General features: G+C 59.5%; 4 protein-coding genes across 4 annotated transcripts; 3 read left to right on the top strand and 1 right to left on the bottom strand.

Annotated features, from left to right (window-relative positions):
- Nucleotides 1-6,052: 6,052 nt before the first annotated feature.
- PLICBS_008996 (signal recognition particle) lies at nt 6,053-7,701 on the top strand (the record flags this gene model as incomplete). Its single annotated transcript, XM_018327696.2, has 2 exons — nt 6,053-6,130; nt 6,214-7,701. 2 exons carry the CDS (start codon nt 6,053-6,055, stop codon nt 7,699-7,701), a joined length of 1,566 nt encoding a protein of 521 aa, XP_018173637.1.
- Nucleotides 7,702-8,807: 1,106 nt separating this feature from the next.
- PLICBS_008995 (uncharacterized protein) lies at nt 8,808-10,115 on the top strand (the record flags this gene model as incomplete). The annotated part of the gene is made up of 2 exons (XM_018327698.2): nt 8,808-9,050; nt 9,120-10,115. 2 exons carry the CDS (start codon nt 8,808-8,810, stop codon nt 10,113-10,115), a joined length of 1,239 nt encoding a protein of 412 aa, XP_018173639.2.
- A 303-nt stretch (nt 10,116-10,418) lies between these two features.
- Nucleotides 10,419-11,113, top strand: PLICBS_008994 (uncharacterized protein; the record flags this gene model as incomplete). The annotated part of the gene is made up of 2 exons (XM_018327699.2): nt 10,419-10,427; nt 10,700-11,113. The coding sequence occupies 2 exons, from the start codon at nt 10,419-10,421 to the stop codon at nt 11,111-11,113; spliced, it is 423 nt and encodes a 140-aa protein (XP_018173640.2).
- Nucleotides 11,114-11,463: 350 nt separating this feature from the next.
- PLICBS_008993 (uncharacterized protein) lies at nt 11,464-13,724 on the bottom strand (the record flags this gene model as incomplete). The annotated part of the gene is made up of 13 exons (XM_018327700.2): nt 11,464-11,596; nt 11,661-11,803; nt 11,855-11,887; nt 11,955-12,010; nt 12,058-12,096; nt 12,165-12,256; nt 12,322-12,422; nt 12,478-12,615; nt 12,682-12,807; nt 12,864-13,121; nt 13,177-13,311; nt 13,370-13,450; nt 13,512-13,724. 13 exons carry the CDS (start codon nt 13,722-13,724, stop codon nt 11,464-11,466), a joined length of 1,548 nt encoding a protein of 515 aa, XP_018173641.2.
- Nucleotides 13,725-13,773: the final 49 nt, after the last annotated feature.

Genomic DNA, 13,773 nt, shown 5'->3' with positions numbered 1-13,773 from the left:
GTCGGAGGCTGCAAGAGCGGCCTCAATTGACCCGGGCGGGCAAAGGGTGGTGCGACACCCTCCGCCTACACGGGCAAAGAATATGTATCGAACATGCAAAAGTACAAAGGAAAGAGAGAAGGGAGGGTGGAGCGGCTTGCCTAGTAGCGAGGACGCGCCCATTCGAAGAACGAGCTTGCCTTCGCCAGCTTGACGAACTTGTCGAAGTCTCTGCCTATTGCACGATTGACTGCCGCAGTCGGTGAGGGGGCCAGCCTCATCCGATGTCGCGGCAGGATCTTTCGGCAATAGAAGAGATGACTCGGTTCTTTTCGTCGGCCACATGAACATGTTAGCCGCGCGTCGTCGTGGTTGAATCTCTCGTGGTAGTCGGCAAAGTCTCCGTGACGAGACCGTGCCGCGAGCAGGTGGTGGAGCAGTGGTCGTGGGAGCTCTAGCTCTGGTGGGCAGCCGATGGCAGGCTTGAGATGCAGTGGCTTGTATTGGTCGGGTGCAGAGGCGTCCCACCAGGCTTCAAAAGCGTCTCTGGGCTGCTGCCGGGCAGTCCTGCGCAAGTGAGCGAGTGTCGGGAGAGCGTCTGCGGGTTTGGGCAAGGAGGTGGCCGCCTTCGCTAAGGCGTCCGCCTGCTCGTTGCCCGCAATGTTGGTGTGGCCAGGGATCCAGCGGACCTCGACGGCGCCATGCGCCGTGGCCAGAGCCTGAAACTCGAGGAACACTTCCTGAGAAGAGTCCGCGGGCATGCCTCCCAGGCAGGTTGCGACCCCGAGATTATCGAGGCACACAAAGATGCGTCGTGGGCTAGGGAGGTTCAGTGCAGCACGCAATCCCTCAAGGGCGCCCTTGGCTTCGGCGTCGAAGACCTCCGCTGGGCCAAGGCGGCCGTTGCCAGTCGTCAAGGTATGTCCGTCGCGATGGATTACATAGCCGTACCCAGCGGCCTTCTCCTTGGAGAGGGATCCGTCTGAGTAGACGATGAGCGTCTCACGAGGGATAGACCGGAGCCATTCCAGGAAGTCTTTTGCAGACTCGTCTTTCGACGCGGTCTGTAGGGTCGTCGCGTGCTCGTCGAAACGGCGGGGCAGGAGCAGTGGTCGCGTGCTGCGAGGTAGCAGCTGATCGCTGCGTCTGAGTCTAGTCCGGAAAGCCTCGCGAGGCATCTGGTACTTCAGCTTGATCGACCTATGGATGGTCGGCGGCTTCGGCTGCAGTGTGCGTTTGGCCAGCGGGTGTGCCTCATCCACACGCTTAAGGCGGGCTGCGAAGCGCATCCGGCGAGTTTCGAGCAACTGGGCGATCGGCGGGATGCCACTCTCACGATGCAGCGCGGCGATAGGCGTCGTCCTCCAGACTGGCAGAACGGCACGCATAGAGTTGTGAAGCGACTTGTTCATCTTCCGCAGCAGCTGCTGGATTCCGGAGGAGCCCTCCTTCGTGGGCTGGCTCCAGCGAGGGGCTCGCAATCCAGGGTACCAGGCCTCGGCGCCGTGGAGCAGCACTGGCTCGACACAGGCTCGGACGGCTCTTTGCATAGCGCTCGGGAGTGGGCCATGTTTGGTGTTGGCGAGCCCTCGCAAGTGGTGTGCCACGGCTTGCGCCTTGGCTGTCCATTTCTCGACGTGGGTCTTGAACGTCAGAGTGCTGTCGAGCCAAATGCCTAGCCAGCGCATCGCTTTTTCCGGGCGTCTCTCGCCCTCGTGGAAGATAGGCGGCGACACCCTGGGTTTGGTTCGGCAGAAGTGCATGACCTCAGTTTTTGCAGAGTCGAAGCTTATTCCGTTGGCGGCGCCCCATGTTACGAGCTCGCTGACATAGCGCGACGCCCTGTCGGCCGTCGACTCCAGCGAGTTTCCTAGGCATAGGATACCGGTGTCGTCGGCATAGCCGAACCGACCCTTCGGATTGCCCAGGCGATAGATCGGCTCTGTATAGAGCAAGAAGAGGATGGGCGAGACGGGCGAACCCTGCGGCAGCCCGCACTGGAGCGGGGAACTGGGTGTGGTAATATCCTGATATCGCACGCACGCCGAGCGGTCTGACATAAACGAGCCAGCCCACCGTGCGAGATGCTCAGGCCATCCCTGTTGACGGAGGCGGAGGATCAGTCGGTTGCGGAGGACGGTGTCAAAAGCCCCCTGGATGTCCATTGTCACCAGCGTGGCGACCAGTCCGCGAGCGAATGCTTCTTCGATGTCGTGCACGAGAGCAGCCACGAGGTCAACAGCGGATCTCTTCGGCAGGGCTCCAGCTTGTTGCGGATGGAGCACACCATAGTGGATGGACGCCCACGCTAGACGGCGTGCGATGAGCCTCTCAAGACCCTTGCCTAGGCAGGAGAGCAGCGAGATTGGTCGCCAGGCGCGCGGTGTCGACAAATTCCGACGACCCGGCTTCGCTATCATGACCACTTCCGCCTCCCTGAATGGTTGAGGATGGTGGCCTAGTCGGAGGCAGCCCTCGTAGAGGCGACGGACATGTTCGCCGATGATATGCCAGGCGGCTTTGAGCATATTGACAGTGATGTTGTCGGAGCCGGGGGATGTGTTTCCCGTGCGGATGGTCGCGTCCTGCACCTCGGCCAGTGATACATCCTGGGAGAATGGTATCGCTCTAGTCGCGGCGACTGGGACCCACGGGTCGGCTATGTCGTCTTCTGAGGTTCGCCTTTCCAGCGTGGCTCGTCGGAGGGCATTGGCTTTGTCGAGCTGCGTTTCGTGTACCACGCCATCCACCTCGAGGGGTGGTGGTTGGAAGGCACCTGGCGACTTCAACCATCGGACGGCTTTAAACACAGATGAACTGTCGTTAAAGCTGTCGATGAGATTGCGCCAGTATCGCCGTTTAGCTTGGCGGACAACCCTCTGGAAGTCTTTCTTGGCGAGCTGAACTTCGCGGCAAAATCCAAGGGGATAGACTCTTCTGATCGCGCGGTATTCCGCTGCGGCCAGGCGGCATTCCTCGGTCCACCATGGGGCGCTGCACCCTTGCTTTCGAACGGGGCGACCGGCCACCTTCGCCGCCGTTTGGAGGAGGCGCACCAGGGCGGATGCAAGAGCATCAAGGTCATCGGTAGTTGAAGTCGGGGCTGGGATATCCACTGACCCATACTGGACGAGATCTACGAACCGCTTGATCTCGTCTTCCGTCGTGACGCGGACTTTTCCAGGTGGTATTGGCGCTACGCCCACCTCCGGGAGCGCTATGCTGAGCGTGAAGTGGTCGGAACTAGTGGCCAGATGGTCCTCCACGACTGCCTCGGACAGTGGTACATTCGAGAAGGCAAGGTCTATGGTATTTCCATGCGGGTTTGTAGGCACGTCGGTCGGGTTGAGCAGGCTGAGACTCGACTCTGATGCCCAGTGAGCGATGTCGTCGCCCCGGCCATCGAGACGACCGGTCTGCCAGCTGTAGTGTTTAGCGTTGAAGTCTCCCGCGACCAAGCACCTGCTCGGCGGGCTCCAGGCAAGGAGTATGTCAAGAGCCCCGTCGAAATCAGGCTGTCGGTAGCAGTTGACTATCGTCGTATTGTTGATGGTGAGCCAGAGAATGTCACGAGTTGTCGCGGGACGCCGTTGGTCGGCCGTTAGGCCGGGGCGTCGCCGGACGTATGTCATGACTCGTGGGCGGGTAGTATTGTTGGTCCAGCTATCGACTGGAGAAAAGGTATCATATGCTGGGTGAGTTTTAGTGAGACAGCGGCCATATTTAGCTTCTGTCCAGGGCTCTTGCAGCAGGACAACGTCGTATTGCTCAGAGTCCGCAAGGGCAAGGGCGCAGTCGTGTGCTGGTGGGATCTTGCCCACGTTCGCTTGGAAGATTCGTAGAGTCTTCTTGCCGTCTTGTCGAGCACGGGTATGCCTCGTCATGGGTCATGCGCGATGGGGTCGATGCGTCGCTTCTTGGAGGGGGAGGCAGGTCTGCTCGCGGGCCGAGGAGTCGTGTCCACGATGATAAATGGCGGGGTTATAGTCATGGTTGGGCTGAGAGTCGAGGTCTCGCTCTCAGCTCTTGAAGTGTTGGCTTCAGGCTCGATTTGGCTGTCGTTGGGCTGGGGAGCGCTGGGGGGCGTGCTGCCGGGCATGCTGCTGGGCGTGCTGCCGGGCGTGCTACCGGGCGTGCTACCAGGAGCAGAAGGGCTGGGGCGGTCGTTCGCCTCAGGTGCGCTCAATGGCGCCGGTCCGGGTGAGGGGTTCACGGTCTGAGGCGATCCTCCGTCCGGTGGAGGGAGCGCGTCCGCCTGAGCCGTGCCTTGCCTTAGCTGGGCGGATAGCTGGGCGCCCATTTCTCGGACGCGGGTTTTCTCTTCCTTGGTCAATCGGCGGAAGGCGCCATGGGATCGTATGGGACGAGCCGGGCATTTCAGGAAATCTGCGGCATGCGGTCCGAGGCAGTTGCCGCACTGCTCCGGCGCTGCGCAAGAGGAGTCGTCGTGTCCGACCTTGCCGCATCGCTTGCAGGACGGTCGGCGGTCGCAGCTATGTCGGGCGTGGAAGTCCCAGCATTTGTCGCATTGGCGGGGCGCTACGGGTTTGTCGATGTATCGGGCCAGCCTGCTAGAGCCGAAAAGCCGCCAGGGTTTCTGCGTGGGTTTGAGGAAAGACACGAGGAGTGTCTTGACAGGAAGATCGTTTGAGTCGTGACGACTAGGGCGGATGTTGACGGCCGTCTGGCCGGTTTGGCAGGTAATTTCGCTTTTGAGGGCTTCGTCGTAGTCGGCTTCGTTGCCTTGGACATCAGTGAGCCTGCGAGGACAATTGGATACGACGTAGGTGTACCATTTCTTGCTGACTTCAACGGATTTCGCGCCGAGAACGTCAGCCCATTCGGACTGGCGCTGGACGATGAGGTCTCTAATGGTTGCATCCGCGGTGCGAATAGCCCAGCCCGAGTTTACGGGGAAGGCTGCCGGGATTTGGTGGAGGTCGATGCCGACTTTCGCGGCGATGTGGGTCCGGATCGCGTACGATTCGAGCTTCCTCGCCGGTGCTTCGGCGTCAAGTCGCACAAAGACCCGGAGGTCCTCTTTCGGTGGGGCGGGGATTGGTCGTCCCTGGAGACGTATTTCAGCTGTTTGTTGTGGTGCAGATGGCGGGGCCTCTGCAGAGGGGGTGGTGGCGTGGCCCGCAGGGGCCTGGAGAGGACTGTGACCGGCAGCAACGCTGCTGTACGTCGGCGCCGTCACGGGCGGCAGTATCGAGAGAGACTGGCGCCAGAAATCGAGGAAGCTGGTGGCGAATTGGTTCGCGAAGGTATGCTCAATTCCAGAAGTGAACTGCTTCGCGGCCTGGTCGAATGATTCGCAGAATGCATGGAAGACTGCTAATTTGGCGTTGTAGGCATCCGTTTGCTCTTTTGCGACCCGGTTGGCGCCTTCGACGATGGAGATAGGCTCCAGAATGGGTTCTAGCGAGGGCCTATACGGCGCGAAAGCAGGCTGCGCACCCTCCGTAGCAGCAGAGTTGGAGAGTCGGAGTAGAGGCGAAGATGGCGTCTGGGCCAATCGCCGTGGCGCCGGCGAGACACCGATCGGCCGGTCCACGACCGGAGAACTGTTTCGGAGCTGGGCAGCACGGGCCCGATCGGCAAAAGTTAGGGGAATGTGATTATCCAGATCAAAGGGATCTGAGCCGGCATGCGAGCCCGTGGCAGTTGCCATGGCCGCTGCCAAAGCCAGCGCAGAGCGCGGCTCGCAGAGTTGGTGGCACAACTGTTAATCAAATTGGTATAGAATGCGCTACTTTCTTAACACTTGCATGCCAAGAAAGTATGATGACAAAGGAAGGTGTCATTAACGCCGAATCCAAACATCACGGCAGGTATAGGGTAGGCCGCGCCAAATTGCCCCGCGCTGGCTCACTCCCCCGGAAAAAGGTTGATGCCCTTCCACGCCGAATTGCCTCCCGCTGCCCCACCTCCACACGATGCGGCCACCAAGCCAACATTCTGGACCGGACCTGGAGTCGTGATCTTGAACAGCGACCGACTACACCTCCCCGTCGCCATCTCGTCCCGAACCGTCGTCGAACACACGCCCGGAGGCGCTTGATCCTCCGCGATGGTTCTTCAAGATCTCGGCCGTCGCATCAATGCGGCGGTCACCAACCTCACCCGCGAGCAGAACCTCGACGAAAAGGTGCCGCCGCCCTCACCCCTCGAGACCCCTCACGAGCTTCGTCTGCCCCTAGACGATGCAGTCTGCTGACTAGCTGCCCCCAGGCATTCGACTCTATGCTCAAAGAGATTTGCTCCGCCCTTCTCGAAGCCGACGTCAACGTGCGCCTCGTCGGCCAGCTGCGCAAGTCCATCAAGAGCACCGTCAACTTCAAGGACCTCCCCCCCGCCGTCAACAAGAAACGCCTGATCCAGAAAGCCGTCTTCGACGAGCTCGTCAAGCTCGTCGACCCGCACGCCGAGCCCTTCAAGCCGAAAAAGGGCAAGCCCAATGTCATAATGTTTGTCGGTCTGCAGGGTGCCGGCAAGACGACGACGTGTACCAAGCTGGCCCGCCACTACCAGACCCGCGGCTTTCGCTCATGCCTTGTCTGCGCCGATACGTTCCGAGCCGGTGCCTTTGATCAGCTGAAGCAAAATGCGACCAAGGCCAAGATCCCCTACTACGGCTCGCTCACGGAGACGGACCCCGCCGTCGTCGCCCGCGCCGGTGTCGAGCAGTTCAAGAAGGAAAAGTTCGACGTCATCATCGTGGATACGTCAGGTCGCCATCGGCAAGAGTCGGCGCTGTTCCAGGAAATGGTGGACATTCAGACGGCGATCCGGCCCGACGAGACAATCATGGTACTGGACGCATCCATCGGCCAGCAGGCCGAGTCGCAGGCCAAGGCCTTCAAGGAGGCGGCCGACTTTGGAGCCATCATCATCACCAAGACGGACGGCCACGCGCACGGCGGTGGTGCCATTTCGGCAGTCGCGGCGACGCACACGCCCATCGTGTTCATCGGCACAGGCGAGCACATGCTGGACCTGGAGCGGTTCGCCCCGCAGCAGTTTGTGCAGAAGCTCCTGGGAATGGGCGACATGGCTGGGCTCGTGGAGCACGTGCAGAGCCTCAACCTGAACCAAAAAGACACCATGAAGCACATCCAGGAAGGGATATTTACGGTCCGGGATCTGCGGGACCAGCTGTCCAACATCATGAAGATGGGTCCGCTGTCCAAGATGGCGGGCATGATCCCGGGCATGAGCAACATGATGCAGGGCATGGATGACGAGGAGGGCAGCGCCAAGCTGAAGCGCATGATCTACATTTGCGACTCTATGACGGACAAGGAGCTGGACTCGGACGGCAAGATCCTGATCGAGCAGCCGAGCCGGATGACAAGGATAGCAAGGGGATCAGGCACGTCGGTGCGCGAGGTCGAGGATCTGCTGACGCAGCAGCGGATGATGGCCGGCATGGCCAAGAAGATGGGCGGCAACATGAAGAACATGCAGCGGGCGCAGCAGGCCATGGGCGGCGGCAACAAGGCGCAGCAGATGGCGGCGATGCAGAAGCGGCTGCAGAGCATGGGTGGTGCGGGCGGTGCCGGAGGCATGGGCGGCATGGGCGACATCATGAAGATGCTGGGTGGAGGCGGCGGCGGGATGCCGGACATGGGCAACCTGCAGGCCATGATGAAGCAGATGGGCATGGGCGGCGGCATGCCGGGGATGCCAGGCGGCGGTGGTGGCCGCGGGCGCAGGTAACGGCCCAGCTGCACGGGAAAGAGGCGGATACGCAAAGGAGAGAGACACGTGAGGCAGTGAGATACTCCAAATGGCCGGCACGCGACCGAGGCGGATGGCGGATGGATGGATGGTCATTGATACGAGCATTGGGACCGGCGTTGGGGCGAGGAACTGCGCAACGAGCCAGATGAGGCTCTGGTTGAACGAAACATGTCATGCAAATACAGCTAGCTAATGAGACGGTCGTCGCTTGGTTGGCAGCACAGCGAGGGGCATTTGTTTCATCAATTTAGGGTGGCCTGTGACACTTTTGTGGCCATGGCACCCTGCATCTACCTCGGACAGTGGAACAAACAGCTGCGTCTGCCCAGCCAAAAATTAACTTGGAATCGCCAAACAAGCATAACAAGCTTGATTCGAATTTTCTTTCCTTTGTTCCCGTGGCGCGGGCAGGTTGCAGGCACCCGAAATGGGCGCCAGCACGTCCTTCGTAGCGCCAAGGGCTGGCGCATCACGATCGCGGAGCAAAGACCCCGCCGGCGACGGAACTCGGCAACGCGAGCCGGGGGTGGTGCCAAGATTTGGGGCCGGGAATGACGTTGAGCTGGGGGGGAACCGTGCCCGAAACTGGAAGGGAGCGCTCGTTCGGCGCACGAGACAACAACTGAGAGGACAGGGGGAGGGGGGCTTTTTCACGATCGGATGGATGGCACTGGCTTGGATGGTTGGATGTTCGGTGCGTGCTGCCCACGATGAGACGGCGATGGGTCGGGTCGGACGACTGCCGATGCTGGCCCTGGGTTCCTTGCTGGGGCCTGGCCTGGCATGGCGTCCTGGTTCCTGTTTCGTCCCACTGTTCAGTCTGTTCCATGGTTGGACTATCGTTGAGTGACGTCAGGTTGGACGATGCGCTGGCTGCGCTGGTGATGCGCGGCGGATGGATGCATCGACGGAGCGCTCATCGGCACTCGATGTGCCGTCCGTGGTAGGTATATAGCGAAGCGATCCTGGCCTGGTGTTGTGTAGCTGCATCGTTCGACCATCCATCCCGAACCCCATCGTCGCGATACCCACACCCAGCGTCGTCACTTACACGGGCCCCATCGCCCTCCGACACGACCATCATGGGCCTCTTCTCTCGCAAGACCCCGGCGACGGGGCACCACCACCACGCCGACGCTCCGGTAGACGGCGTCACGAACGGCCATGCTGCTGGTAGTAGCGGTCGGCGCTGGAACCGCAGCCGTCGCGAGCGCCGCGTCCACGAACCGTACTCGATGGCCCGGCGGCCAACGTTTGGGCAGTGGCTCAAGCACACGTGGCTCGACATCCTCACCATGGTCATCATGGGCGCCATCGGCCTCGGTGTATGCACTGCTTTCCCCTTGGCTTCTATCTCGTAATGTTCAAGCCCCACTAACGGATGAACCCTCCAGGTCTACGAGGCCAGGCCCGCGCCCTCGCGCTCCTTCGCCATCACCTTCTCCGACGGCGAGGTCGTGTACCCCGAGTTCGCGTACCCGATGCGCAAAGAGATCGTACCCATCTGGGCCGCCGCGCTGCTCGCCGCGCTGGTGCCCATCGCCGTCATCCTGCTGATGCAGATCCGCGTGCGCTCCTTCTGGGACGTCAACAACGGCGTCATCGGCCTGCTCTACGGGCTCATCTGCGCCGCCGTCTTCCAGGTCTTCGTCAAGTGGCTCATCGGCGGCCTGCGCCCTCACTTCCTCGACGTGTGCAAGCCCGACATCAGCAAGATTGCCAACTCGGCCGACAACCTCAGCTTCAAGGGCTTTCGCCAGCTGTACTTTGACCGCGAGGTGTGCACCGGCGATGAGAGTGAGATTAATGACAGTCTGGAGTCGATGCCCAGTGGGCATACGACGGCGGCGTTTGCGGGCTTCGTGTACCTGTATCTGTACCTCAACGCCAAGCTCAAGGTCTTTTCCGACTACCACCCAGCGATGTGGAAGCTCGTGGCTATATATGCGCCGATCTTGGGCGCGGTGCTCATCGGCGGCGCGCTGACTATTGACGAGTACCACAACTGGTATGACATCCTGGCGGGTGCCGTCATTGGCACTGTCTTTGCCTTTTCGGCGTACCGCATGACGTACGCTGCTGTCTGGGACTGGCGCTTCAACCATATCCCGCTCAACCGTGGCGCAGGGTTCAGCTATGGAGGTGGTGCGGACGAGCTGGCAAATGCGGTGTTTACGCGCCGCGCGGGCTGGGGAGCTAGAGGAGGCATCGCTGGTGGTGCGCTGGGCGCTGAGAAGGGTTTCGGCGGACATAACCATCATCATCATCATGGCGCAGAGGGGACCGTCGCGGACGGGCCCCTGCACCACGACCGCCACCATAACCACGCGTCGCCTTCCATCCCGAGGAGGGCCGTCGGAGGCGGGCGACATCCCGACGAGATGGTTTAGTCCAACCTATAGGGGAGAGTTTTGGTCGCCAAAGCGTATACCTTGACGCACCTCACGACACACGCACGGTTGACACGACGACACACTGAGTGGATGACACGTCCAAGTTGCTTTGGTGTTTTTGGCGTTCGATGACCACGGGGAGGCTACACGACGGCGCAAGGCACATGGTAGCTAGGATGCAGCTTAATTCCTTATTCCTTTAATCCTTGACCTTTTTGACACATGAGTGGCTTTCGCTTCGCGCCAACGTTGATTGTGCCTGGCTCCCCACTAACACACCCACTTACACGGCGATGCACAATGAAGAGAGTTTCGACTGGCCGTCCTGAGTGCAAACTCACCGCACTCGCTTCGCAACACGAAAAACTCACGGCGATGGCTGCGCCGCCCCCTCGAGTATTTATTCGATCCCTGCTGCCTGCCAATTCCAGGAGTCCCTCACCGTCAGAATCATCTTGTCTTGTCTCTGATCCCTCCGCAAGGCACGCCTCTGAACGCGCAACATCGAACTGCTTCATACCTGCACGTCAGTAATACCCTCGCCTTTTCCATCTAGAAGGTGCTAACCAGTGTGTGTTTAGCCTCTCAACATCGTCACCATGCGCAACACCGCTGTCATCGCCGCCGTCGCGGCCCTCGCCTCCGCCGTCATTGGCGCGCCCGCCATCCCCGCGACGCCCATCCCATCCCATAACCTTCCCTGCGACGACTGCTTCACTGTCGGCCCGAAACCCACCTTCATCTATCCCGCGCCGCCGTCGGCGCTGCCGTCGGAGGTGTACACACTGGACCGCCGCGGCTACCGCAATGACTTCAAGGGCCCCGGCTTCATGTGGCCGTACTGCTACGAGACTACCCCGGCGGGGACTGCGGAGCCGACTGGCACCGTTGGAGCCGGCAGTGAGGATCTTCCTACACCCGCGGGGGGTGAGCGCGTGCCCTGTTTCCCCGTTCCGCGTCCTCAGCCCGTTGTCACGCTGGTTTCGAACCAGTAAAGGGAATGAAGTGCTTGTGCGGGAGACTAACGTCAAGGCGCTCTGACGGACAATATTGGGATGACCGGAGTCGGTGGGATCGCACAGGGCGAGGAAGGCTTGCATGTGGAAAAGAGCACAGTCTTGTACGCTTTAGGCTGAGGATACTCAAACAGCACAGGGATTGGAGGAACAACGTCGCAGCAATGACGACCTTTGCTTCGAGGTAATTGACGATACCGCTCTTTTGTCACCAAAGCGTTTCTGCCTTGCTCGGGTAGCCTCGCGATACATCCCCGTTGCTGTGGTATCTCACCACGTCTCTCAACCAATGCCACCAGACCCCTGTCTCTTGGCCCAGTGCCACACCCTCAAAGCACGTAGCGGAAAGAAGTTTGCTCTTTATCCGTCTTGTCCAAAAATGCACTCATGTCAGCTTGATCGTCGGGATTGAACGCAGAGCTGATCTTGTCGCGGCGCCTATTCTCGCGCCAGAGATGGATGCTTCACCGTGTCGTCAGTTTCTCGGTCAACTTTCCCAGGGAGATGCTACAGCTAGAAGACTTACTACAAGCCAATGAGGATGACGACCATGAGGGCTGTGGATACGTAAAAAGCTCGGAAGCCCGTTGGGTACGACGGCTTCTCGTTGTCGCGGAAGAATTGAGGCGCGATGATTTGTCCTGTAGCGTAGCCGACAAATACCATGACCTATTTCTGTTACCACGCGGACTGCAAGAAGACGAGAGGGATTTGCCTTACGCTACATGTTGCCTTTTTCGTGAAGCCTCCGATCTAGAATTATCCGTTAGTTCATGTACTCCGACTAGGGTCACTGCCAACTGCTTGCACGTGGACTCACATTGGACGCAACCAGGCTCATCACCATTCCATAAGTGACAGTATTTACGTACATGACTCGGAATAGTCAGTATAGGCCACAAAGACTGAAGGCCGGAACTCACTATACAGGCCGGCCAGGCGGGTGTGGTTGTCTGTCTGGGCTAGCGGCAGCGTGTCAGCGCTCCCGAAGACGGCGTGAGATGACGTGGTGAACAGCGCGTGGACTTACTGCTGACGATGCATGCGCCAATAATTACGATAATGTTCGACACAATGCTCGTGATGATTCGCGTATTCGGTATGCGGAGTGTTATGATGCCACTGTTCACAGCGTCATGTCAGAACTCGACTCGTGCCGTTTTGGTCAGGGGCGGTCAAGTGCCCACGTAGCTACGACAGAGAACAGCTGGACTCCGTCGCCCCCGAAGCCCATCTTTGAGGATTCGTGTTCGTCGTAGCCCAGGCCCGTGAGCACGATTTTGTCAAACTGTCCGTACGTCAGCTGCCGCGCAGTCAATCGGGTGACATTGGGGTTCGCCCACGTTGGTCAATCCACTCCCCACGACGCATTGAAGCAATGCCAGCGACCAGAAGATCCATGGCTGGATGTCTGTAAGACACTCTTTGACCTGGTATAGCCGATAGTTGCGATTCTCGATACCCGTGTGGTTCTTGATGACCTGCGGCCGAGTCAGCTCAATCGCCCCGACACGTTTCATGAGCTGCGAACATCGTCGCAAGCTTACCCTCATGACGGCCACTTTCCTCTCCCGCTCTGTGAGAAACCAGGCCTTCATGGGAGATGCTGGGAGGATGAAGAAAAGCAGCAAGCCCCAGGCGATACTGATGGGCCCGAAGATAAGGAACAAGACCTGTGGCGACATCAGCACTGCTTTCATGTCAGAACCTGGCGCACCAGCATACGTACCTGCCATTCAGCATACTTGGATCCCAGTGAACTCGAACCGGAAACTGCGTAAGCAATGCCATCGAGCGTGAATCCGCCCAGCGGCCCACCAGCCCACCAAATGCACGCTCGCAGGGGCTGCTCTCTCCTCGTCCAGTACTGGCCAACCAGCATCGTGAGGACAGGGTGCAAGCAGCTCTCAAACACGCCCAGGAAAAACCTGGCCGTAGCAAGGGACGCGAAACTATGGGTTGTTGCCATGCAGGTCGTCGTGACACCCTGCGGCTGTTAGCGTTCCTGTGTGTCCCTCAACGGATGAGCAGGGGCAGCGCACCCAGAGCGCAACCATGCCGCCAAAATACCGACCGATTGGCAATTTCTGCATCAAGATCGAGCTCGGATATTGCGCAATCAGATAGCCAAAGTAAAATATCCCTGATACCCAGCTGTATTGCTGGCCATGTAGATGCTGTCCGACGTCAGGTCACACGCCAATGTTATACACGTCTGAAGTGGGCAAGACTTACATTGTCGGTTCGGAGGCCCAGGATGGACGCGTTTGACAGCGCGACTTTGTCAATGAAACACAAAAAGTACGACATGGTCATCTAAAGCATGCCACTTTGAGCTTCCCAACCGATGCCGCGCTTGATCATTTGGCTAACATACCATCGCAAGCATAGTCAGGTCCAACTTCCATCGGACTCTGGTCGCTTCCTCTTCAGTGTACTCGAAAGCGAAGGTGTCCCCCGCGAAGAGTTCTGCCGAATCATCATGCTGCTGGTTGTGGAGCTGCTTTTCCTTCAGGTCGTCTGCTACCAGCGTGTCTGGCTCCGGGGCCTGATGAGAAACCCGGTCCTGCTGCACGTCGTCTTGATGCATCGTTCACGCTTCGCCGAGGAGATGGCGAGGGAAATTATGCCGAATATAC

The sequence above is a fragment of the Purpureocillium lilacinum genome (genome assembly GCF_023168085.1).
Source record: "Purpureocillium lilacinum CBS 284.36 DNA, scaffold_7, whole genome shotgun sequence".
Lineage (NCBI taxonomy): Eukaryota > Fungi > Ascomycota > Sordariomycetes > Hypocreales > Ophiocordycipitaceae > Purpureocillium > Purpureocillium lilacinum.
The sequence above is the reverse complement of the archived record's forward strand: the minus strand, read 5'-3'. Positions and strand labels throughout refer to the sequence as shown.